Below are 25,598 nucleotides of genomic sequence, written 5' to 3'. Positions count from 1 at the left end.
AGCTTGATGCTGTTACTGTTTTATGATCTCCAGTATCTTCATCAAATTAATTCATTGTCTTAATCTAAAAAGTTCATCTTTAAAACCATCATCAGACCACAGAATTAATCTACCGGGCTTCTTCTTTTTTTTTAAAGGATTAATAGTAACCCTTTTTTATCTTCTGTGTCTGTTGAACCTCAGAAAAAAGTTATTTTAACAGCACTAAAGAAATGAAAGTCACTATATTTCATAAGTTTAGCCTGTGATTTTTATCAGCATAGTGATGTATGTTTGTAGCTGAGTTTACATCAAAAATTATTCTTGGGGCCTTCTTGAATGAATTATAGCAAAGAGGGAGAGTCTAGAAGTAGATAAGGTTTTTTGATTTCTGCAATATATTTCCTTTTTCATGTTTTTATCTCTTATAACACAAGTGTCTTGCCGAAGACTGGAACGTGTGACCAACTGGAATAATTTAGTTGTGAAAACAGAGCAGACGTGTTATTAAACAGCCCTCTTTACAAAAAGGCATTAAGTGTTGGGAGGATAATGAAGTTGTCCCCAGTCTTACTCGAGACATGTTTGTCAGAATTTTGAACAGAAAAGAAATGGTTTTTTAAAACCTTCAAACATGGCCAGTTTGCAGTGTTTATTGAGAAAGCTGCTGTCAAACCATTAATTTGGTCGTCATAAAGAACACAACTCAAGTTTAATTGATGCCGAATCCAAAATGTATGTGAATAGCTGACTTGGCAAAGGGAGTGAGCATTAAGAGCGCCTGCAGTGAAACACGTAATTACATACACCATGGAATCAGAAAGACCCCGGCTCTGAAGCCATCCTCCATAAATAGCCATTCTATGACTCTTTCCTTCCCTAACTTCTCCCTCTTTGGCCACGTTCTCACAGGGATGATTTATTACTCTGTCCCTGTAAGTGTTTGAGACCTGGAACTTAATCACTAAATAGATACATGCCTTAAAAAAAAAATTGTACATGTAAATATGGGCTCTTAACAAAAATTAGTTGAGAGAAGCAGTGTGTCCACAGCCCTGAGAAATTAAGAATAAATTCTGCCTTTCTGGATTTTAAAAAACACTGTTTGCCACCATTATTATTCAAATCAGTGATGTCTAAGTCAGATTTTGCCACTCCTTAGGGTATCTTTTGCTGTTTTGAAGGGTGTCACTGACCTCTCAAAGATGAATTAATGTGAATTCATTTTAACTGAACTAAGATTTGTATACGGCATATAGAAGAATGTTTCCAACAGAAATAACCACAGTTGAATTGTCTCAGAAATAATTCTCCATCCTTATAAGGTCTAGACATAGCCTTTAAATGTGGTGGGCGCTCTTTTTAAGTCCTGGTTTCAAATTCCAGCAGTGAAACAAAAGCAAGAACCCTTTCTGTGAAATTAGCACCCATCGGGGACTGTCAAGCTGTATTTAAATAAAAGTACCAGACTCAAGGATGCCACGTCTGGTTTTATCATAAGAAGGTTGTGCAGGTTTAGAGTCTTTAAAGGAAGCAGCCTATCATTAAGAAATCAGATTTAAACTTTAATAAAGTAGCTGTCGTCTTTATAGCTGAAAAGAGCTCTGTATCTCAATTAAGTATAGATGATATAAAATCTTAAGGAAGCAACATAATAGGAGTAACCTGATTACGTTCTCTTGCAATAGTATAATTTAAAGGAAATCGGATTCCGTGGATGCTGGTTGTATTGGGGGGTGGGTGGGGGGATTGTTTGTTTGGTTTTTTGGGGGGGCGGGGGATGGGTTCAAAACACTGTTTGGATCCAGGGCAGAAACTCTTTGAGATTGTGAGTTAACCACAACTGCAGGAGACTGTTAAGCCCTGGTGAATAGAACCTGCTGGATATTTGAGCTGAGATTCAGTTAAGGTTTTGAGTTAAATTTGCTGGGTTTATTGGTGACCTCCCACTTAAATGAATCTTTCTTTTCATAAGTACTTGACAAGATCTGTAAAATAGTGTATTTAATTTACTAATTAAATTAAAGCTACTGAATAATGATTTGTCCACATTGATTTGGCTTAAATAGGAAAGATCAGCATTGTTGTGATCTTCAGCAACCTTAATGGCCGAGCCAGTTAGACACAAAGGCCTCTTGTGTTTTATAGGTCAGGAGTACATAGGTAAGCCCTGGCTATAATTGAATTGCCTGCACTGCACCCTGCCATTGCAGATTTCCTCTGCCTCCCTGTTCCATTGTTGCACCGGGGCTTAAGAGAATGTTAACGCCGTAATAGGCACAGGGCCTTCCCCATTATACGTCTTGCTATCGAGCGGTTCTGCATGACTAGTTAAAGAAGATGGCAAGAAGATTAATGAAAGCTGGGCTAATACAGAAGGGGGTACTTTTGCAAGACTTCTACCGAGGAGATATTAGAGCTGAACCAGAGCTTGGCTTTTTCTTTATCCTGTGACCTTTGAACCTGCCTGACTGTTGAGAGCTGCCAGGGAAGTCGACATTTTGATTGATGTTGGTACACGAGTCAGTCTTTCCCATTGAATTCCACATCTGCACGAAAATAGCTTTTCCAGCAGAATTCATACTGGCTCGAAGTGATAGCCCAATTGATGGCTGAAATGCTTTTATGTAGTTTTCATTTAAACCTAAAAGTATCTGATGGTTTAATTCACTATCCAGTTTTCATAGATTATAAGCCTTCACTTATATGTTCTTAATGGGTTTATCAACCCATGGTGAAAGAGCAGTATTAAGGAGTGTTCTAAGATTTGCAAACAGAGCTCCGAGGAGGCTTTATGGGGGAGTAAAAGCAGTCATCAAACAAACCCTTCACCATCCTTAAAAAAGAAAAATCAGTCTGAGGGCCCAGGCAGACTAACCTTCAGGTTTTTGTAAATTAAGCAAAGTGTCTGTTTCTGGAAAGCTTTCCATGGGGGAGTCTGAAACCCTGCCTCCACACTCCACCTGAGCCCCAGCTCAGAGCTGCTCTTGATCCAACCGGATGCTAGTTTCCCTGAACTTGACCTTGGGATGCTAGCATTCTCTCCGAAAGGCATTATTATGGTCTGCTTATAAGACAGTACGGTGCAGATAGGAACCTCTTCATTTGTTCTCACTAATTTTGCTACTTTGTTTGTGGAGCTTCATGCCTCGTGTGTGTGTGTGCGTGTATGCACACACGCGTGCCTGTGTGTACATCCCCCACCCTTTCTCCCAACAAAGGCAAATGAGGAGACTGGCAGAAGGACTCTGGTTTTGTTACTAAAATCAACTTGGGCACATTGCAGCTCATACATTGAATACTCTGACCACCTGATTTCTTGTCTCCCTACTTGACAGGAGTAACTCTAACAGAGAAAATACACACACGTGCGCGCGCACACACACACCCACACACACGTTGATGTGACAAGTAGCTCCTGAAAGAGGTGGGACCCAGGAATTGTGTCATATTCTTTAGAGGCCCGTGAGATTGTGGGAGGGACATGAGAGTGAGCATTCAGCTACTGCTGGGTGAAAGAGCTGCACCCCGAGGTGTGTGGGTGGGTGAGTGTCCCTGACCGTGCAGCTGGACTTCTTGCCCCGGTAAGTAAGGCACTTGGGTTTATAGCCACATCCTCAGACTCTGTCGATTCCTAGGAGGTCCAGGGTACTTCAGACATCAGGTGGGCAAGCTAAGTTGCATTTTTACTCTCTGACAAGGACTTATTTCCTAAATTCCAGATCACATACGGTAAGTACTACTCGATTACAAAACACAGCCGACTCTTAACATATTAAATGCCCCAGTTATTGAATCGCCTTTTCATAAGAGTACTCTGGAGCACAATCAGGAGCAGGCAGTGCCTCGTCCTTTTAACAGATATGTTTCCTAGCCCTATTAAAAGGGGTCTTCATCTATCCTGTCAAAGGGAGTCTGCTGGGGTTTTTTAGTTTAATTACACTATCCAATTAAAACTCCTTGCTGCATTTGGATGCGCCTCTCCTTGGGCCTGAGTGGATATGACATTTACAAGGCTCGCCTTTCAAGCAGACAATAGTGTGATTGATGAGGTGCACGTTCAGTGAAGGAGGCGAGTGCCTGTGGAAGTGCTGCTTAGTGCATTTTGATTTATTTATCATCTTCTTCCAAAACAAGAGAGCTGCCGGGGAGATGGGTTTTAGGCAATCGGGAGGGACCACCTCAGTCTTTCCAAGTGTGTGGTAAGGAAAAGCCTGGAGTGTGCCGTAGGATAAAGGTGGAGAAACACCGTGGGCCCAGCTTGCATCATTGAATGCCAGGCTGCAGTCTTAGGTTCTCTGACCCAGTTTGGTTTCCAGGAACCTCCAGCTGTGATCTGCTGTTAAGTAGGCCATCACTGTGTTTTAGGGAACAGTTACTGGAGCTGGATAGCATTGGCCAGATCCCTGAGAACTCAGCCTGTAGGAACCAACCCAGCATGTGTCCCGTTGACTGACCTGGTCGTTATTAACTGGCACCTGACATTTGTACTATAGGCATGCCTGTTTATGCTTCCAGCTGCATCCTCCAGCAGTCCAGCAGCTTCTGTCCAGGGTTAGCAGTCAGTGGTTCTTCCTCTAACTCTGCCTGGTCACATTGAACATTTAAAAGTTGCTTCTAGAATTTATAATAGGCAAAGAGCAGGTAAGGCTCTTCAACAAAGACATAACGGAGCCACAGTGGAGAACTTCTCAAAAGTTGTAATGACAGGGCAAACCCAGCATCTTGCTCTTAACCTGCTCTTCTGCATACCCTCAGCATATGATAGTCAAGCACTAGTGTGCTTGTCTCTGTGGTTCCTGGAAAAGAGGCATTTATTTAGTACAGTGTGGGGCCTCTGGAAGGGTCAGCACTCTCTGAATTTAAGAAGCAGGTAATTCTACTCTGAACCCTAGACAGATGATAAGAACAGTAAACCTCTCATATCTGTTATCAGGTACTACAGTTGCTCATGGGGAGCTTCTGGGGGCATGTCTGCTGTTTAACATACAAGAATGTCTATGTTTGCGAAGAAAATTGACTGGTACTGAGACACTCAGTGGGTTTTCTTATACTCTCTGTAAACTTTCTTCATCTTTCCCTAGGACTTACTAATAAACAAGAATTTCCTTGTGTTAACTGAAATATTGGTATCAGTTAGAGTAAAAGACATTTGAGGGTATCACCTTTTTTCCCTCCTGGGAGAAGCCTCCTTTTTGCTATTACATTTTCACTTAATTGTTGACTTGGGCCATATAGACCTATAATTAAAAAAAAAAAAAAAGGTTATGTAAGTATAATGGAAAGTTTGCATGCATTTAGATTCTTCTTAAGTTTAATTATCATTTCCTCAAGTTCTTTTTTTCTTGATTGTAACATCAGAAGAGATCCTAATTGAGAAGAAGGTAAGGGCAGAGATTGTTTCCTACTGAAGAAATCTGTGTGAAAGATTTCTCAGCTGGATAAATGATTGGAAAAATCTGTTTCCCTTGCCTCCTGCCAAGCTCCAAACTCTGCTTTCATAATAAATAAATGGAGTGCTTAGATTTTAAGTTATTCCTGTAGATGTGGAAAAAGTAAGGCATTCTTTCATTAAAGTCAACATATGTATTGCTTACAAGACTCTCATAGGCAACTTTGCACTACAGGGTCGCTGTAACCGGATTAGCCCTTCTATCATAAATGACTGGGAAACTGCACAGAACGTAAGGAACTGTTTGCGGACTTTGGAAAACAAGCAGTACAGGACTGTGAACCCCGGGAGAAGGGAAACAAATGAGGTGAGACCTACGATCACCTCAGCTTTCTTCCAGGGTTTTCCAGGGAGAATAGAGCAGTCTCACTGAGCTAGGAGACACAGATCAGAGTTAGGAGAACTAAAATTAGCAAAATTGAGTATGGAGATTGCCTAGATTATCCCAGAGGAACCTGGCAGGCTGCAGTCCATGGAATTGCAAGAGTTGGATACGACTTAGCAGCTAAACCACCACCACCACCAAGTATGAAGAGGAGGGAGCTATACTGAGAGAGCTCTAGAAAGAAGCCCCTTAAAGCCGTTTAATCTTCTGTTGTATACTAAGCTATGCGTGTCTGGTGAGATCTCACGAATCTGGTCAAAAAACAACTACTGGGAGCTATAAACTAACATTCTGGCCAAAACTCTAGTTTATAGCTCCCCAGTCGTTGAAGCATCCAGGACATTTCATCATGACTCTGGAAAGGCCATCTCTTAGGAGTAAAGCTAAACTAGCCCTAGATTAAAAAACTGCTATAACTCTAAAGAAAGTTTTAAAAGGAGTCTTGAAAGGATCAAACTGATCCACATGTAAATTAACTGACTGCCAGAACAAAGCCCAATAGTCTCTAAAAGATGGTGACAAAATGCAGACATCACACAGAGCATAATGTTCATAATATCCAACTTTCAGTCCAAAATTACGTGGCATGCAAAGAAGCAGGAAAAGTTTGTCCTATAACCAGGAGAAAAATCAATCAATAGAAGCAGAGTCAGAAGTGGAGAGATAATAGAATTGGCAAGTAAGTACTTAAAAATTCTTATTATAAGTATGTTCAAAGACTTAAAGGAAAACAGCTCAAAAAGAAAAGAAATGGAAACTTTAAAAAGAACCAAATGAAAATTCTAGAGCTGAGGAATACAATACCTGAATCAAAAAACTCACTGTGGGAGCACATCAGGAAGATAAAAAGAAAAGGTCAGAATGTTAGTTATCTGTTGCCACATAACAAATTGTCTCGAAACTCAGTGGCTTAAAACAACAATAACACTTATTATCTCGCAGTTGTGTGGGTCAGGAATCCAGCACAGCTTAGCTGGGTCCTCTAGCACAGGACCTCTCCTCAGGCTGCAGACATACTGTCAGCCAGGGCCACAGTCATCTCAAGGTTCAATAGGGGCAGGATGTGCTTCCAAACTCACTGAGTAGTTACTGGCAGAGTTCATTTCTTTGTGAACACCCTCAGTTCCTTGCCACATGGGCCTCTCCACAGGGAGGCTCTCAGAATGGCATCTGGCTTCATCAAAATAACCAGAAGCAGGAATGTACTAGAAAGAAAGAAGTCACAGTGTTTTATAACCTGATCTCAGAAATACAGCCCGCCTTTGCTACGCTTTATTCATTGGAAGTAAGTCACTAGGTTTAGCCCACAGACAAGACAAGGAGGTTATACAAGGCCATGAAAAGCTGGAGGTGGGATCCTTGAAAGTTGTTTCAGAATCTGCCTATTGCAATCAGTTAACTTTAAAGGACAACAGGAAATATTCAGAGTGAAGCACAGAAAAGAAATGGATGAAAAGAACAAAGGCTGTGGAATAATAGCAAATGTTCTAACATACATGTGTTATGTGATGACTCTCAGGGATGGTAGAGAAAACTGTTCCAGATTTGTTTAAACATACCAATCCACCAACCTTAGAAGTCCAAAGATGGCCAAATAGGATAAATATAGAGAAAACCACATCAAGGCACATCATGATCAAATTGCAGAAAACCAGTGATAAGGAGAAAACTCTTATAAGCAGCCAGAGAAACCAAGATATGAATTATTTCCCACCAGAAGTAATGCAGTCCAGATAATGGAATGACATCGCTTGCTAAAAGAAAATCTTGTCAACCAAGATTTCTATATTCAGTGAAAAGATCCTTCAGAAATGAAAGTGAAGACATTTCCAGACATTAAAAAAATGAAAGCATTTGTACCATTAAACCTTCACTATAAGAAACATGGAAGGCTTGGGGCAGGGCTGTGTGGGTATTGCCAGATAGAAACCCAGATCTACACAAAGAAATCAAGAGTTCACAAAATGTCACCAGTAGCAACTATACAGGATGAACAAAGAAAAAGGAAATGAGCCAGACCTCTTTGAACAGGGATTGACAAACTGGCCCACTGGCTAAATCCAGCTCACCACGTATTTTTGTATGGCCTATGCACTAAGAGTAGTTTTTAACGTGAATATTTGCAATTGATTTGATGATATGGAACATTAGTTTTGAACTCCATTTTTTAAGCAAAACATCATCTCCCCTCAAAAAAAAAAAAATTGTGTCCTCAGGAACAGCTTGTAGTACCCCCAGAGATGCATTTAATTATTATACTTTGAATTTTTTCAATTTAAAGATGTAGAAATTATTTTTCTCTCTTTATGAAAGTATCTATTAAAGAGCCTTAACTTTGCCTGTTGGCCCACAAAGCCTAAAGTATTTACTGTCTGGAAAAGTTTATCTTGGAGAGCGAGAGTGAAAATACAAAGAGAATCTACCAAGTGTCAGGCAGTGTCCCAAGTGCTTTATATGCACTGCTTAGTTCTTGCAACAGCTCTCTGAGGTTTATGTACATGTGTTATAGAAATCTCAGTTGATTTTATCCTAGGATTACTTAATCTTAGTAACAACTCTGTGAGACAGATATTATTCCCATTTTATAAGTGAGGAAGCTAGGACTCGGGGAAGTTATGTAACTTGTCTGAAGTTATGTATAAATGGTAACAGAGGCTTATATTCTTCCCTTTGCACTGACACAAAGCCAGGGCACTTAAACCTCTGTGCTTTTTGGATGGAAGAGTATCCCTAGGTCCCCAGCTCATAAAGTCTTTTTTTTCTTGCAAAATACTCTTTATTGACAAATTTATTGAATATTTTGAGGACTTTGGGTTTTATTGTATTTTTAATTGGAGGATAATTACAGTACTGTGATGGTTTCTGCCGTACATCAACATGAAGCAGCCACAGGTGTGTGTATATCCCCTCCCTCTTAACCTCCCTCCCTCCCCTCGCCCCACCCCACCCCCTAGGTTGTGACAGAGCACTGGATTTGAACTCACTGTGTCATACGGCAAATGCCCACTAGCTATTTATTTCTTAACAAGTTTTAACTATGCTTCGTTATCTGGTTTCTCCTCCTAGAGGATATTAAATGCAAAAAAATAGGAGGGGAGAAAGAATTACAGAACTTAATAATAAAGACAGTGGAAAGTGACAACTGACAAGAGTTGACCAAAAATGAAACAAAACAAAAAATGTTAAAAAACAGTCCAAAAACAATAAGTACAGTAGTATGGCAATGTCTTAACTATTTTGCAGTGAGATGTAGAACCTTTTGTAGCCCTGAGGAAATGATGATATTCAACATTTATAAAGATGAACATGGTAGCACAGTTTTTATTTTCCTTATACTGTAATACAGGGCTTCCCTGCTGGCTCAGATGGTAAAGAGTCTCCCGCCTGCAATGTGGGAGACCAGGGTTCAATCCCTGGGTCAAGAAGAACCCACTTCAGTATTCTTGCCTGGAGAATTCCAAGGATTGAGGAGCCTGGCATGCACTAGTCCATGGGCTCATAAAGAGTCGGACATGATTGAGTGACTAACACTTTCACTTTCATACTCTAAAATGGGAGGAAGTTTTGTAATATGGAGTTTTTATGCTTAAGATGGAAAAGGTATGTTTTTTTGCATAAAGGTCACTCAAGCTCTCTGCTGCAAGGGTTGAATAGCTGAGATTTTATCTAATTTAGCCTCCCAAGAGAACCTGCAAGCTCAAACTTGTTACAAACTGAGGACAGAATTTCCAGATACAGAATTTGTTTCTTGCTTGTCTGCCTCTTTAAATGAGAATGAAACTCAACCAATACTTGGTTACTGAAATGCCATATTATATTTTGTTATAACAACTGACACATGAATTGAAGCATCAAAAGACCCCATAAATATTGTTTAATTCATTTGCTGACATACATCTGCTACATAGGAGGGTTGAAGATGTGTCTCAAGGAGAAGGACTTGTGTAACTGTATGAGTTGCCAGCTGAACTAACCATTCATTTCATGGAACTTTGTTTATACTTCAAAGAGCAACTGACAAACTATAGTTATTCAAGCCTAACTATTTCGCATACATTTTCTTGAAAATAAAGGAAATAATCCTGCCACTTCATGGGAAGTAAGTTAGTATTTGATGCCAGGGATGAAATTCAGGCTTTTGGATGAAAATTAGAGTCTCAGAAAATTTGTATCCATCACTGTGAGCTTCACTTTTCGTTACTTTGCTGAAGAGATCAGTGGTGATAATTAACAAATATTGAGGTTTTTTTATATTGTATAATGTGTCAGCATATGGAAGACCTGTGATTTTTCTAGACTACTGCATGCTCCAGAACCATCCAAGAGTAAAAACGTCATTTAGGGGCTTCCCTGACGGTCCAGTGGCTAAGACTCCACGCTCCCAGTGCAGGGGGCCCAGGTTCAATCCCTAGTCAAGGAACTAGATCCTGCATAGTGCAACTAAGAGTTCACATACTGCAGTTAAGATTTCAAACGCCACAACAAAGACTTGATGCAGCCAAATAAATTAATTTTTTCATTAAGAGTCATGCAAAGTGCAAGACTGACCAATGATTTTAAGTGTAACAATACAAAAAGTTTATTCATATGGTTTTAGATTCCACATTGCAGCTAATCTTCAAGGAGATATCATTTATCAAGTTTCGTATAGTATCAAAGAATATTTGCAGAGAATATTAAAAATATTCCTTTTTCAAAAACATATCTATGTGAGGCTGACTTTTCCTCATATGCTTCAACCTAAGCAGTCACAACAAATCAAATGCAAAAACAGAATATAATACAGCTATATTCTGTCAAACCAAATATTGATATTTTATAATTTTCAAAACTATACAGTAATGCCAGGTTTTTCATTAAAGCTTTGTTTGAGGAAATATAAGGGTTTCACCATTAAAAAATACACTGTGTTAACTTGCAATAAGTTTATTGTTTTTTAATGGATTAATAGTTTTTTAATTTCTCAGTTTTAATTTCTAATATAATAATAATAGATATAATCCACATAAACAAAAGCTTTTAGGGCTCCTCAGTAATGTTTGCGTGTAAGGAGATTTGGAGCCAAAATGTTTGACAGCTGCTAACCTAGGGTCTCGAAAATCATCTAAGAAGCTTGGAATGGTGCACTGGAGTGGTGTCTGAAGACAGTAGGAAAAGAAACACTGTGGAGTTTTATGTCGGGGAGTAATAGGACCAGATGTGTGTTATAAAAGGATGACTCCTCTAGGTAGACCTTTAGGTCTGAAGAGGATGTGACCTAAAGGAGGAAAACCAAGAAGCAGCAGCAGATGGTCAGTACTGGGTTGAGGGCTGTGGTCACAGGATGAGAAGGGATAGAAAATAAATATATGAAAACTATTTAGGGGACCAAATGCTTGGAACTTGGTGAGCCCTCCAGTTGCACTAACAGAGCTTTGAATATTTATTTTTTGCTGCGTCAGGTCTTAGTTGTGGCATGCAGGCCTAGTTGCCGCAGGGTAGGTAGGATCTCAGTTCCCTGACCAGAGATCGAACCCTTGCCCCCTGTATTGGAAGACAGGTTAATCATAGAAGTCCCCAGAGCTTTTGATTTAAGGGGAAACATAGACTTTAGTTCTGGGCGTGCACCTCTGCAGGCCATAGAGGATGGCAGCTGTGGTTGGTTCTGAAAGTCTGAAGAAAGGTTTCGGCCAGACACCTGCTTTGGGATCATCAACATCTGTCCTGCTAAGTTGCTTCAGTCATGTCCGACTCTTTGCAACCCCTTTAAGAGTGTAAGGGGATTCTGAGCCAAAATGTTTGATAACTGCTAATCTAGGGTCTCGAAAATCATCTAAGAAGCTTGGACTTTATTCTGAAGACAGAAGGAAAAGAAATGCTGTAGAGTTGTAGCCCACCAGGCTCCTCTGTCCATGGGATTCTCCAGGCAAGAATACTAAAATGGATTGCCATGCCTCCCTCCCGGGGATGTTTCCAACCCAAGAATCAAACCCACGTCTCTTATGTATCCGGTATTGGCAGGTGGGTTCTTTACCACTAACACCACCTGGAAAGCCCCATCAACATCTGGGTAGTAATTAAAACCCAATGAGCAAACCTGACAGAGGAGAAATGGAATTAGAAGTGATGAGAGTCAATAACTAGGAAAGACCATCATTTAAGAGAGAGATACAGGACAAGACGGCCACAAGGGAATGTAAGAAATGGATTGACTGGAGAAGTCAGCTGAAGAATCAGTTGACCGTGGCTTCATGGGAAGAGGGGACTTCAAGAGAAGTATCAGATATAGCTGAGGAGCCAAGCAAAGTAAAAGCCAAGAATTATCAACTGGATCTCTCAACATAGAGGTCGTTGTGACCTTAGCAAGAGTGTTTTCAGTAAATTAGAGGAAGGAGGGAAATCACATTGCCATGGGAGTTTTTATAATCAGCTTTAATTATGTTTATAGGAGGGAGCCAAAGAGGGGAGGGGGTGAATGACTCAGGCAAAAGTGTAAATGGATCAGACTCTGTCCTGCTCCAGAGGTCAAGGAGCTCGTTCCAGTTACTGGGGCCTCTGCCACTATCGGGGGCTCGGAAAGGAGCACCAACCTTGTGGGTTCAATTACACTGAACTGAAGCTCGTATGCACAGCTGGGCATGCTACTTGCAGTGGAGGGTTTTCAGCCCAGAGACCAAAGTATCCCAGGCCATCCATTTCCCTCAAAAAAATCCAAGGAGAGCTTTCCACCCACTTCCAGGCCAGAGGGACCAGAAAAGGTCAGACCCTGGAAGCCCACTTCTTAAAAGTATCCATGTCTGATGTAAAGAAATTCAGAAAGAATCCAGATGCGCAGAGTTGTCCTTCATAGCCTTACCTACAATACTGGCAATAGTATAAGTAACTTAAATCCCCAGCAGAAAGATGGTAGCATGAGCCATGGCACACACCTGCTTAGTGGAATAAAAGGCAGCCATTGAAACAGATGGTTGTGGAGACCATGTGTCAACAAGGAAAAGGCTATCGTAAAATGTTAACAGCAGAAATCATCCCCCAATTGTGGTACACTGTCCGATTACAATTGTGTAGAAACAGACATGGGAATGGCTGGAGAAGAGACCCTGCCTGTCACTGTGCCGGTGTTGGTATTATGGGGGTCGAGGGTGGAAGTTTTTCCTCTGCCTTCTCAATGTCTCATCATTTTAAAATATAATTTATATTTTTTAATTGAAAAAGAAAAACAAAAAATTCAAATTTACTTTTGGCTTTCCTGGCAAGTGACCACCCCCGGAGGATTTTGGACACAGGTGGGCTGCCGGCTCAATTTGGAAGTCCCAGCTCTGATCCGTCATTGACGGCCACGGTCGGTGCCCTCAGGTCGTTTAGAAGGGAGCCTCCTCTGAAACCACAGTCTCAGTCCCCTTTGCAGTGGAGATCTAGGAGCCCTTCTTTCGGCAGGAGTGTGTAAACTACTGGCCCTCCGCTTCAGCTGTCCCATCCGTGACAACAGCAGCTTTTCTGAATGACCACTCCCCCCATTGACCAGAAGAACCTGCTTTTCAACACAGCCTCTTGTTTAAGTTAAAACTCATAATGCTGATGATAAATTACAGCACGAAAGCTCAAACATCTCCGTTTCTGACATCTGTGCTGCTAATTAGTTTCTGTTCAGTGTTAAGTTCCATCTTCTCTGTTTTCCTTTGGGAAAAAAAAAAAATACATAAATGTAAATACATTTTCACATACCCAGACTTTCAATATTCAGAAGCAGAGGTATAGTTTCAGTGCCCTGAGCAAATCTGGATATGTGACCAGGGCTTGGATACTTCATTTTATATTCCATTACATTGCATTTGTATTCCTGCAAGTCTGCTCAAAGAAGGCCCAATTAAAAACCAGATCTTCAAAATAATGAGGAGTTTAGCTTCAAATACCAGTTCCATCACAGGTGTGACAATGACGGCCACCATCCCCCTTGAGCCCCCAGTGCGTCTGAGCACCACCTGAGATGTCATGGGTGCGGTCTCCTCCCAGGCAGACCTGGGCTCCTGGGGGGCGGTGCCTCCCACAGTCTCAGCCCTGGAACTCAGCACACCTGCGTTTCTTCCCAAGTCTCTGACCAGCGCTCACATTTCCCCCTCTGCACCCCAGACTTTTGTCATGCTTTAATTTCCAAACAGTTTAACAACCCAAGCAAAATCATTTGGACTAATTGGAATATCAGACTTTGTGTTCTCTTTTACATCATTACTGATACACAGGCATGCCTCAGAGACACTGCAGGTTGGGTTGCAGGCCAACCACAGTAAAGCAAGTCACGCACATTTTGGGGGGTTTCCCAATGCATATAAAAGTCATATCTATACAATATATAGTCTGTTAAGTGTGCAATAGTAACATTATGTCTAAGAAAATAATTTACATACCTTAATTTTAAAATACTTTATTGTTAAAAAATGCTCACCATCATCTGACAGTGCTCAGTTGCCACAAACCTTCAATTTGTTACAAAAAAAAAATGCAGTATCTGCAAACCACAGTAAAGGAAATCACCATGTAGCATCGTCATTCTCCCTCAGCTGGTGTTTGTAGTTGGCCCCTTTGGCTCACTTCTTCCCTGTGAAAGCTGCTCATTTTCCTCGAGTTTGCAAGAGGAACCTGCCCACCTCTCATTCCCTCTCACGTCCCAGAACAGACGCCCTGGAAGGCTGCAGCCGAGGAGGGCACTTGACCGCTCTGCCCCCTTTACCTGAGGTGAGCCTCAAGCCGCCCGAGGCTGAGGAGCATTTGATAACAGACTTCTCTCACTGTGTTTCTGTTCTGTTCAGTTGGTGTAGAAATGCCAGTGATTCCATCTACCCAGACACCTCTGGTGGAAATTTACCACGTAGCATAAACTACTCATGGTTATTGATAGATTCATTTCCAGAACTAGGTCGATTAACTTGAATCTATGGGCTTCGGATTGGGTGAAATTATACAAGTGTGAATTCTGAATTATAAACTATTCTATTGTAAAAGCATTTCCAAGTCCTGCCACAGTTCCTTCTCTACAGTTCTCAAGGCGATCCCTTTCTCAGCATCCTTTTTGCCTGTGTCTAGCTCAGAACCGCGTGAGTATGCTCCTACCTACAGGACTGTGGCAGTTGGTCCCCCAGCCTCGAGGCCCTGGAGAGCCAGGGCGAATGCCCCAAAGCACAATTTGCCCATTTACTGTCCAACTCAGAGCCCACTAGTGGCTCCCTCAGCTGGGAACGCGGGCATTCCCTGTCTACCCTGTGTCCCATCACATCCTGCCTGTCCACTGCTCAGAGCGCCATCTGGAAGGCCTGCTGCCTTTTCTCCTGCAGGTTGCTCTGTCCTTAGCCTGTTAGATCCTTGTCCACTCCGCCTTTACCCAGCTGACCCCCCCCTTCCTCCTCTAGAACGGCTCAGACAGGCGTCAGTTTCTGTAGGAAACTGCCTCTGATGGCCCTTCTGCCTCCAGGCCAGCCCACTCCCCTGGGGTCTCCTGCCGTCTCCCTGTGATCCCCTTCCTCGTCCTGCTCATCGTCCTAGTCTCTTGGTGTTCCTGGTGTTCAGCCCTCTGGCCCGGGCGCTCCTGGCAGGACGTGAGTGAGTCAGCCTGCCCTTCTGGCCACCCAGCAACTCAGGGATCCCTGGAGCAAGGAGAGGAGCCGCAGAACGAAAACTCTCCTGGAGCGCCTCAGCCGCACGCTCGAGGGCTCCAGCAGGGGTGAGGGCGTGACTCCAGATTAACTCGAGCTCGCCGCCCCCCCAGTCCTCCCACTGAGCAGGAAGGAGTTGTCTGCGGGGATGTCCCCCCACACTCTAACCCAGTTGTTGCCTCTGTAAGAGTTGCTTGAGGGCCGATTTGTTGAATTCTGATGCAGGCTCCCCAGATAGCGTTCTCTGTATCCTCCTCCCTCAGTGATGTGAATGTTTTCCCAGAAAGGACAGACAAGTCCGAGGCTTCAGCAACGTGGGGTGCACTCTTCATCGCTCCCACTTGCTTCCCTCTTCCTTGGGGGTCTGGAAAGAGCTCTGGGGACAGACAAGGGACGCTCACCGCCTCCAAGCTCAGCATGACACACACAGGGGTATGTTTGTAGTCTCCTGACCCAAATATGCTCCCATCCCACAGACATGCCGTGGAGCGATAGTTTGGTTTTGTCCTGTGGCTGGTGTGTAGGTGGACCACAGGCCTCTTTTCGTGAGCCTGTATGATCCCAGGGGACAGTGTGGAGGCTTCCATCAGAGGCCCCAGGCCCCTGCAGACTGCATGTCACATATGCCATCTGTAGGTCTGGCTTGTCCTGAAAAGCGCCCGCTGGACAGCTTTTTAATGGTGTCTCAGTTGTTCAGGCAAAAAACGCTCTAGTGACTGAGGTGTTGGTTTTGTCAGTGACGAGTGGGAGCAGGTGGGATAGACAGTCCGTGAGATCACTTATCAGAGTGGTCAGTGAACCCCGAAGCTTCGGGTCCACGGGTCTCCCTAAGACCTTCTGGTCCTTTGCAGCCCCAGGCACTGGAGTCTGTGTCTGTCGTGGCCAGGTGTCAGCAGTAAGGCCTCCTGGAGGGGGCGTCTCTGTTCGTCCTTCACAGCCCTGTGACCTTCACAGACATCTCTGCTCGGTCACAGCATGGCCATCAGAGAGATCCACATTGTTCTAACACATGGCAGTATCATCACCGAGACTCAGATGGTTCCACGCTGAATCCTATGAGATCAAGGAATACACACACGCACGCCCTGACATACAGATACACCCTCTTAACATGAGATCCACTTCTCAGAAACAGGTGATTTATACATTCACAAAATGATGAACTTTCAGCTAAGAATTCTAATATTTCAGTACCACGATTGAGAACCAGGCTAAATTATTCAAGTGACCGAAAGCAAGGTTTTTCGGAAATTATTAGCTAGTTTTTTCAATATTGAATTTGTAGTCACAATGAGTATATCACCATGATGTTTCCAGGATAAAATACCGGCACTTTCACTTTTCTGGCCCCAGACATTCAGCATATATCAGTTTATTTGGGGAGATCTGAAGAATTAGCTACTGTAAATAAAGTTTCCAAGAAGGTTTCTCCGGGAAAGAGGTGAACTTACAGTAATACGGGTGATATATTATTAATTAATAACTATGACCAGCCACTGCTTCAATTAAAAGGACAACGGATGAGAATGCCTAATAGAAAGGATATGGTGAATTTTAGTCTCAGGAGCATCAAAGTCTGCAGAGCAGACGGGGGGAGCGTTGTGTCTGAGGTTGGTTAGCGAGATGTCACCAGCTGCCCCTTGGTCTGGGAACGTTTGCTGAGCTCTGACTGCATGTCTCTGGAGCAGTGCTCCCTTGGTTACCAGAAGTGGAAACCCACTTCAGAACAGCTCAAGGAGAAAGAGGACTTTCTGGGATGGCCACAGGGGTCTCCCAGAACCCAAGGACAGCATGCCCTGATGGCCAGGGAGAGCGTCACGCGGGCAGGCGCCTGGAGGAGGGAATCTGATTGGCACGTCTAGCCCCAAGGACAGCCACAGGGGGTGTGGACACGGCTGCAGGTGGCGCGACACGTACGCGGGCTTCTCTGACAGCCGAGCACTGTGTGAGAAGATGCCTAGGAATGTATCCCATGGAGGTGCCGGCTGAGCTGGAGGGCCAGCATGGGCAGGTCTTTTAGAGACAAGTTAAGCGGGGACACCCCAGGTGTGGACAGGTGGGTGTGTGCAGAGCCCCTGGGCTGGTCTGTGGCACCTGAGGGTGGTAGAGTGCGATGAAGCCAGACCAGGAAGCAGTCCCAGAAGTGACAGGGTTGCCCTGAAGGTGGTAGGAAAGGGGTGCAAAAGAACTCAGATCTCTGGGGGATTCGAGTGCTCGGAGGATCCGGCCTGCTGAGGTCAGTCTGCTGTGTAAGGTGGCAGCTTTCAGAGCAGCCTCTCTGTGCCCTCCTCTGCCCCCAGCCCACCCATCCTCCCAGGAAATGACCAGAGGCCTTGGGAGCAGCCTCCACACGGGAGGGGTCACACGACCCGACTCCCCTCCCACAGGAGCTGGCCCTGGAGACCCTCCTAATTGCGTTACTATCGGCCTTTCCCCTTCCTGTTGCTCATTTATTTGACTTTAAGCACAGTTATTTTATTTTTAGAGTAATAATTTGGAGCTAATTGGCCTTCTACCTTAAAAAATACCACCATCTCCATGTAATTATCGTGTGGGAGTAGTTCCGTAGACCTTGCACCCACCCTCTCCACTGTGGAGCGGGACCTGACGCTCCCTCCCGGCCTGTGATGACGAGGTGAACCGCTCCAGGAAGAGTGGCTGCCTGGGGGCCTCCCCCGAGGTGATCTACCAGAGCCCCTCACCCTGCCTTTTCTCTCTCCCTCCAGGTCACGCGATATTTAAGCTCACGTATCTAAGCAATCACGACTATAAACACCTCTACTTTGAATCTGACGCTGCTACCGTCAATGAAATCGTGCTCAAGGTGAGTGTTCCTGCTCAGCCCAGGCCCGGGGTGTGCAGGGCTGCCCGCACCCCGCCTCCCACCCCCACTCCGCAGCACTGGTGAGGCTCCCGGGCCAGTTCTACAGAGACGCTCCGCTGCCTGCAGGTTGCCCGGCTGGTGCTCACCCAGGCTTGGGTCATAAGTCAGCTGCTCTGTGCTAAGGGGCTCCCCCTCCAGTGTGTGACTCTGGCCAGTCACATCACCTCTCTGGACCTCTGTTTCTCCTCCTGTAAAATGGGGATCATGGCAGCTACTCTGCCTCACCCCACCAAAGCGCTGCTAGAGACAATATTAAATGAGATGCAGTGAACCTACCTACCTAAGTGATCATCCGTTTTCCTCTTGAGAGTAAACGTCATCAAGTATTAGTAATAGTAGTAATAGTACTGAGATATACTGAAGGGTCGCAAAGTGCAGGATCCGAGCCAGACACTTGACCTGTCCCATCTCAAGGAGCCTTCACACCTCTGTGAGGTAGTGATATAAAATCATTCCCATTTCCTAGATGAAAACTGAGGCTCAAGGGAGAACTCACTCAGCCAGGAGTGGGACTTGGCAGAACTACAACCTGACCCCCGGTTTGGGGGATTCTAGAACCTGTGCTCCTAAGGCACCAGGTATGCGTGACATTCAGGAATTGAACAGGAGATTTCGGTGAAATGAAATTGTTTCACAGAAACATTTTGAGTCCACAAAAGATTTTCAAAAGTGGTAGATGAGAATTAAAAGGATAAAGCTGCCAGGAGTAGAACTGAGAGCCAAGACAGAGTAGCGTGACCAGTTGGATGGAAAGCAGAGGGTTTCTAGACGACCCCGGGTCGGAGCCCGTCAGAACAGCCAGTGGGCAGTGCCTGCCTGGAGTGCTTGAAACCAGCGATCTAAGAGTTACCTGCCTGGGCATCCCCAGGTCACCCAGGGAGCGCGTGCCACACTCAGGGGCTAGGTAGAGAAATACTCCCATTACCCCGTCAGGGCTGGCCTTTTTTTTATAGCCAGCATTAAAATATTCAAGACTTGAGAAGGATTCTAGTAAAATTATAATCCTGTGTTTGACATCAAAATAATTTTCACAACAGCAGATTGATGACAGAAACACAAGTTTATGACTTCAGTGCAAGACTGTGGAAGAACAAGTGCAGAGAAATCATTTTCCAGGACCAAACGTTCCCTGGAAGCAGATGCTTTTCTGCAAAATCCCCGAGGCCTAGCGCCTTCCGTAAATTGTCTGTTTTCATATGAAAATGCTTGTAGAAATATTGCATCGTGCTCGAGTCTCCAGGAGAGTCCCAGCCTGATTTACTTAGAGAAGCTAATGGTCGCGATCCTGATGGAAGATTAAATTTCACATCTCCGATCTCTGATTTTTAAAGCAGTTTCAATACTTAGCCTGATCTGCCATTGCCAGTGTCTTCCTGGGACTTTGCACCAACACTCAGTGACTGTTGGTCCCACTTAGTAGAAATGCTTCCATCAGAGGTTCTGCTCAGGTTGGTCATAGACACCAGTAGTGTATGTGGTAGTTCTAAAATTAAGGAGTTTCACATAAAACGAGAGCTTTAGACTGAAATGGAAAAGAGGAAACAAGGATGAGACGCTGATGTCAGACCATTACAAATAGGCAACTTGCCATCAAATTATTTTTATCTCATTCTGTTTTTCCCCGTGGGACCCATTTATTGAGCACCAACTGTCTACGAGAACTTTTATGTACATGATCTCATTTCATTCTCACAACTGCCCTGCCCCATGTAGACATTATTGTGTATGTGTGTGTGCTCTCAGTCAAGTCCGACTCTTTGCAACCTCATGCACTGTTAGCCTGCCAGGCTTCTCTGTCCATGGGATTTCCCAGACAAAAATACTAGAGTGGGTTGCCATTTCCTCCTCCAGGAGACCGTCCTGACCCAGGGGTCGAACTGGCATCTCTTGTGTCTCCTGCATTGGCAGGTGGATTCTTTACCACTGTGCCACCTGGGAAACCCGTGGACACTATTACCCTACTTTATAGATGAGAATATAGAGGCCCAAGCTCCAGAGCACACAGAGGTAGCTCGAACCCAGCTGAGCAGTCCCAGACTCGCCCCCACCCCACCCCACCGAGATAGAGTTGAGCTAAGCCGTGTGTGGTCCCTAATTCTGCAGGCTTCAAGATGACTCTCAGAGGAATCATTGGTCTCTTCAGGTTGGGTTCTTCTCATGATCAAGTGATGGAGGCTGTGACTTTATTGACCATGAAAACTCCCTATATTTTTATGCCTTAAGCTGTAAAATGCATTGAAAGTGAAACACTCTATAGTGCATAAAATTGTGCAAGTTTTAAGCCACAGCATATTAACCAGCTAATGGCAGACCAAAGGGCGTTTTTATCTTTTGATTATTACATTAATCTTCCATTAAAATTATCTATGTGATTATCACAAAGCACTGAAGATAATAAATTTAGGAAATATTTGGCCTGTTAAGGATCATTTTTAAATGCTTTTGTCAAGTTACATGTGCCGAAAATACACTGAAAACAGTAGGCTGGCTGATTGTGCAAACAATTGAATCCAAAGATTGCTCTTATTAAGAATGATAAAAACCCCTTCTTTCCATGCATTGTCTGCGGTGTCCCACGTCATCACCCGGCCCTGCCGGCCTCATGATTTATTGCTCTCAGCTGGTAACTTGGCGAGGCAGCGGGCTGAGCTTGTCAAGCCTTCTGTATTCAGACACCAGCCCTTAACGCCTGCTGCCGGCGACTATCAGAGCAGAAAGTTTGGAGGGGACACCATGATGGAGCCCTGGCCCCACACGAGCCAAGCTGTCTAAACTGCTTCCCCCGAGCACCTTGGTCCTTCCTCGATCAGCAGAGGTCTTTCCCCTCGGGGCAGGACACGTGGCCCTCAATGTAGAATCAACAGAAGGGGTGGCTCAGTTCTCTAGCCAGGAGTATTCAGATTTCTAACTTTCAGATCTTTGAGGTTGGAGAGAAACAGTGTTGGTTCATAGGCCAAGCCAGAGGGCTTCAGGGGCAGTGGGACAAGGGGAGTCTGAGGAGGTGAGGGGGTGGGGGTTCTGAGAAGGCAGGGAGCCGGAGAACTGGTTCAGGTTCTAACCCAAACTCTTACTAGCTCCATAACCTCAAGTAAATGACATTACATTCTGTGCCTCGGTTTTCTCCTCTATACAGTGGGGATAACAATAGCAGCCGCCTCCTCCTAAGGCCGTTGTTGTTTAGTTGCTAAGTCATGACCGACTCTTTGTGACCCCATGGACTGCAGCACGCCAGGCCTTCCTGTCCCACACCATCTCCCGGAGTTTGCCCAAGTCCATGTTCATTGAATTGGTGATGCCATTCAGCCACCTCATCCTGTGCCACCCTCTTCTCCTAATGCTGTTGTGAGGGTTAAATGAGTTCATCCTTGAAAAGTGCTCCAAGCACTGCTGCTGCCCTGTGCCCCTGCCCAACCAGGGGCTCACCCTCACGCCGCGCACAGGTCTGATCACAGTACTGCCGCCCTTCCCTGGCTCCTCCCCACCTCGCCTTGTCTGGCCCCTCAGCTTCTGAATGGCCGTGCTGTGTGCCACTGTTGTGCCTTGATGCATGCTGGTTCTCCCCATCCCTTGTACACCCAAAACTCCTATTTATCCCTCAAAACCCAGCTCCTTCATCCCCTCGCAAGACTTCCCTCCCCACATACCCCCATTAGTTACTGTCCCCATTCCTTTCTGCTCCTTCTGTATCTGTTGTCACACTTGTTCTGTTGGTCACTCCCTAGGCTGTGAGCTCCTCGGGTCAGGAACCAAGTCTTAATTTTCCCTCTGCCACTTGAGCCAAGCATGGGACGAGGTTCAGACAAGACAGGGACTGAGTGCCAAAGGTGATGGTGGCAGTGACCACCCAGCACGGGCGGATCTGAAAAGAGCCCAGCAGACCTCAGGGGGAGCAGTAAGGTTGGCACTTGGGAGGCCCAGCTGTGCCCCTGCCCAGGGTTCTGACAGTGCCTGTCCCAGCTCTGGCTGTGACCTCCCGGTGATCCAGGGCAGCTCGGTCCCCTTCTCTGAGCCTCACTTTCTTGTTTATCAAATGAGCCATAGCTAGTGGGGCACTGTGAGCTTGGAAGTACCCCAACTGCTGGGAGGCTGAACACAGAGCCTTATTTTGGTTTGGTTTTCATCCCTGTGACGTCTTGTCTTTCAGACGAGTTAAGCGGGGTTCGGGGAAGTTGTGTGCGAGCCCAGGGCCGCACGGCAGGCGGGGACAGAACCAGGGAGCTTCTGGGAGGCAGCATGTGGTAAGGAGGGAACTCGGGCTCAGGAGTCAGAAAAGCTGCACCAGGGACTCACAGGCCTGCACGTGTCTTCTCCAAGCCTGTCTCCCCATCTTGCGGTGGGCTTCGAGCCCACCCCGCAGGGTCGTGGTGATGACCGGACTCTGTGCTCAGGGGAGCACCAGACCCAGGGCCGGGCTCTCCCCTCGCTCGTCCTGGATGAGCAGAGGGTGGCTGGCGAGTGACTGGGCTGTGTCCGCTTGCTTTCTAGGTTAACTACATCCTGGAATCGCGAGCAAGCACTGCACGGGCTGACTATTTCGCTCAAAAACAAAGAAAACTGAACAGACGCACAAGCTTCAGCTTCCAGAAGGAAAAGAAATCAGGGCAACAGTGACAGCGGCCTCCAGCTTCAATCTGTTGCCGGAGCGCAGAGCCGCCTGCTGGGGCCAGGTGGCTCTCTCCCACCCTGTGTCCTGCGGTCCTCGGGGAGGCCAGCTCCTGGCTCATGGGGACAGGGCTGGTGGGCTCCAGGGGAAGGGGGGGCACTCCCTCGGACAGAGCTGGGGACATTTCCACGAGACCGAAGCCTGACTGACAGTGGCTTCGCCGAGCAGTGCCCGGAGCCAGACGACACGGCGAGGAGCCCTGAGAGGCCCCGCCATCTTCACTGCCTGACAGCCCACGCGAGGATGTACATAGCCGTGCCCAGACATGTCCTTGCAGCTTGATCAAATTTCCTAAAACAACCGAAGAACAAGAGTGTACATTTCTTTTTTTTCCTTCTTCTTCCTTTTAATAAACTCTTTATCATGGTTGGTATGACGGACCATTCTTTGGGGCAGGATTGATTATGTTATTCTCTTTAAAATCTGCTCCCCATATTGAACAGGCAGATTGGAAAAGCTATGGCTCGATTTTTCAAAAGAAATGTTTAGGGTTTAGTCAATAGTTTTAACTATGCCATTTGTTTAAATGAGTGCGTTGGTCTGAGGATAGCATCTTACTGAAGTTCGGGAGGGGACGTAATGATGTGTGTCCGGGGCTGTGCCACCCTCCCCTTTGGAAGCCTTCTCTCCCCAGCTTCTCCGGCACCTCTGACTTCAGGAAGGCAGGACTGCGCGTCAAGCTCGTGGTGCGGGGGAACGGGGGTCATGCTGAGCTGCTGTTTCCTCGGGAGCCAGGCTGAGTTTGAGCCAACAGTCGGACCCGCACCTGGGCTTGCCCTGGACTCTGAAGACTCTTCCCTCTTCACAGTGCCTGCCCCCTGGTCCCAGCGGCAGGAAAGTCACTGCTTTCACTTGACTGGAGACCTCGGGGTGGGGGGAACTGCTGCCAGGGGTCCCGCTCCCGGGGGTGGGGGCAAGGGAACGGGCATCTGCTGACACACACCCCTCGGGCCAGTCTGCTGCCTCGGCGGTCCTTGCCAGCCTCTCCAGGGTCCCTCCCAGTGTAAAGTCCTTTCGCTCAGTTCCCAGCCAGGGTGGCAGGACCGAGGTTTCACCAAGGAACTGCATTTCAAAAAAGTTCCTTTAAATTGTCGTACAGGAAGCGATGTGGCTGAAACGGCCTCTGACAGTCGAGGGTCCGTTTGCACAGGGGCGTCCCAGTGAATTCCTCCTTCATTCTGATCTTTGTTCAGCCAACAGAAACACCCTTTTCTAATGTCTTCCATTGCTACCACCCCAGAAACAAAAGAAATATTATTTGTAGCTTGCTATCTGTATTTGAATTTTTAGCAATTTTATATTTAGATATCTTTGAAAAATATAAATGACTAATTTGGTCATTAAATCTTGTGACATATTCAATATTAAAATAAAATTATAAACACCTTCTGCGTATTGCTTTGAATTCTTGAAGTCTTGAGCACATGTTGGTAAAGAACGGTGACCACCATGGATCGCGCTGGCTGGTGACGTTTGCTGACAGTTGATGTACTGAGCGACTCAAACGCTCCGTGGGTCTCCTTTAATCCTGAGCAAGACAGGATGATCCTCTTCACTCAAGGGTGACATTGAAATTATCACCTCCTTCCATTACAGAAGCAACACCATTCTCGTATCGTGGAATACAGCTCACGTGCAGTTGACACAACACACACTTGAAGGAGTAATTTAAGAGAAACACTAACCATTGCCCAGGTCCACCGTGACTGTTAAAATTCAGTTTTCCCTCGGCTTCTCTCACACCCCATACCTGGATTTTAAAGTAAGACCATGAGCATCTCTCACCTGTCTCCCAGCCTTTACCAAGCAGCTTGGCACACCCGGGGTAGACTCAAGTGACCCAACAGGCCCTGCCCAGACTTTCCAGCGTGTCCCCTGACCTGGCCCCAGGGCGGCGCACTCACTAACCCGGTGGTAACTCAGGACAGGGCCTTTACCGAGCCTGGGTGGCTGACAGGCCCAAGCAGTGGTCCCTGGAGCCCTGGCCTCCACTGGCCTCTGAGCTGCCCCCATCATCTGAGGTAGGCTGTGTGCCAGCCCCTCATGAGTATGCACAGGCCCAGGTGACTGCAGCCAGCCTCAGGCAGGTCCTGTTAACCTCCACCATTCCAGGGATGAGGACTCGGGGCTTGGGAGGGTCTCACCTTCCGTCCAGGACACAAAAGTGAATGAATGAGAGCTGTGCCCTGAGACACCAGGCCTGCCCTCCACGGCTACAGGCTGCAGCCCTGCCGGGCGCTGCCTCCCTGGGGCCTCGGATTCCTCATCTGTTAGTGCGGGTGCTGGAGTAGGTGGCCCCTGCAGACCCTCCTGGAGAATGTCTTGAATGTCTCAGAATCACAGTGAGCCCAGACTTCCTTCCAGAGGTTTCTGTCCTGCACAACCTCCAGGAGCTCCACTGCATCTGGACAAGAATCGGAAGAGCTGAGGAGCGCTGAGCTCGCTCCATCCACCCCCCCTCCCTGGAGCAGCAAGTGGACGTTCCATCCCAGGTTCTGGTCCTCGGCCTGCAGACAGGATGCTGCCCTTCAGGTAACACTTGCCCTCGCTGGCCTCTTCGGTGTCCCCTCACCAGGACTCCTCTGCCCCACGTGCCGGGCCTCTCTTCC

General features: G+C 45.9%; 1 protein-coding gene across 8 annotated transcripts in view; it reads left to right on the top strand.

Annotated features, from left to right (window-relative positions):
- MAPKAP1 (MAPK associated protein 1) overlaps positions 1 to 23,362 on the top strand; it is a 228,139-nt gene extending 204,777 nt beyond the window's left edge. For all 8 annotated transcript variants that reach the window (XM_020874418.2, XM_070452979.1, XM_020874411.2 and 5 more), the window contains 2 exons: positions 18,169 to 18,266; positions 22,812 to 23,362. In XM_020874418.2, coding sequence (XP_020730077.1) covers positions 18,169 to 18,266; positions 22,812 to 22,937 — 224 coding nt within the window. In that variant the 3' untranslated portion in view covers positions 22,938 to 23,362. The remainder of the gene's footprint in view (positions 1 to 18,168; positions 18,267 to 22,811) is intronic.
- The last annotated feature ends 2,236 nt before the right edge of the window (positions 23,363 to 25,598 follow it).

Source organism: Odocoileus virginianus, chromosome 2 (genome assembly GCF_023699985.2).
Source record: "Odocoileus virginianus isolate 20LAN1187 ecotype Illinois chromosome 2, Ovbor_1.2, whole genome shotgun sequence".
In the NCBI taxonomy this organism is placed as follows: Eukaryota; Metazoa; Chordata; class Mammalia; order Artiodactyla; family Cervidae; genus Odocoileus; species Odocoileus virginianus.
Note: the sequence above shows the minus strand (reverse complement) of the source record. Positions and strands in the feature narration are given on the sequence as shown.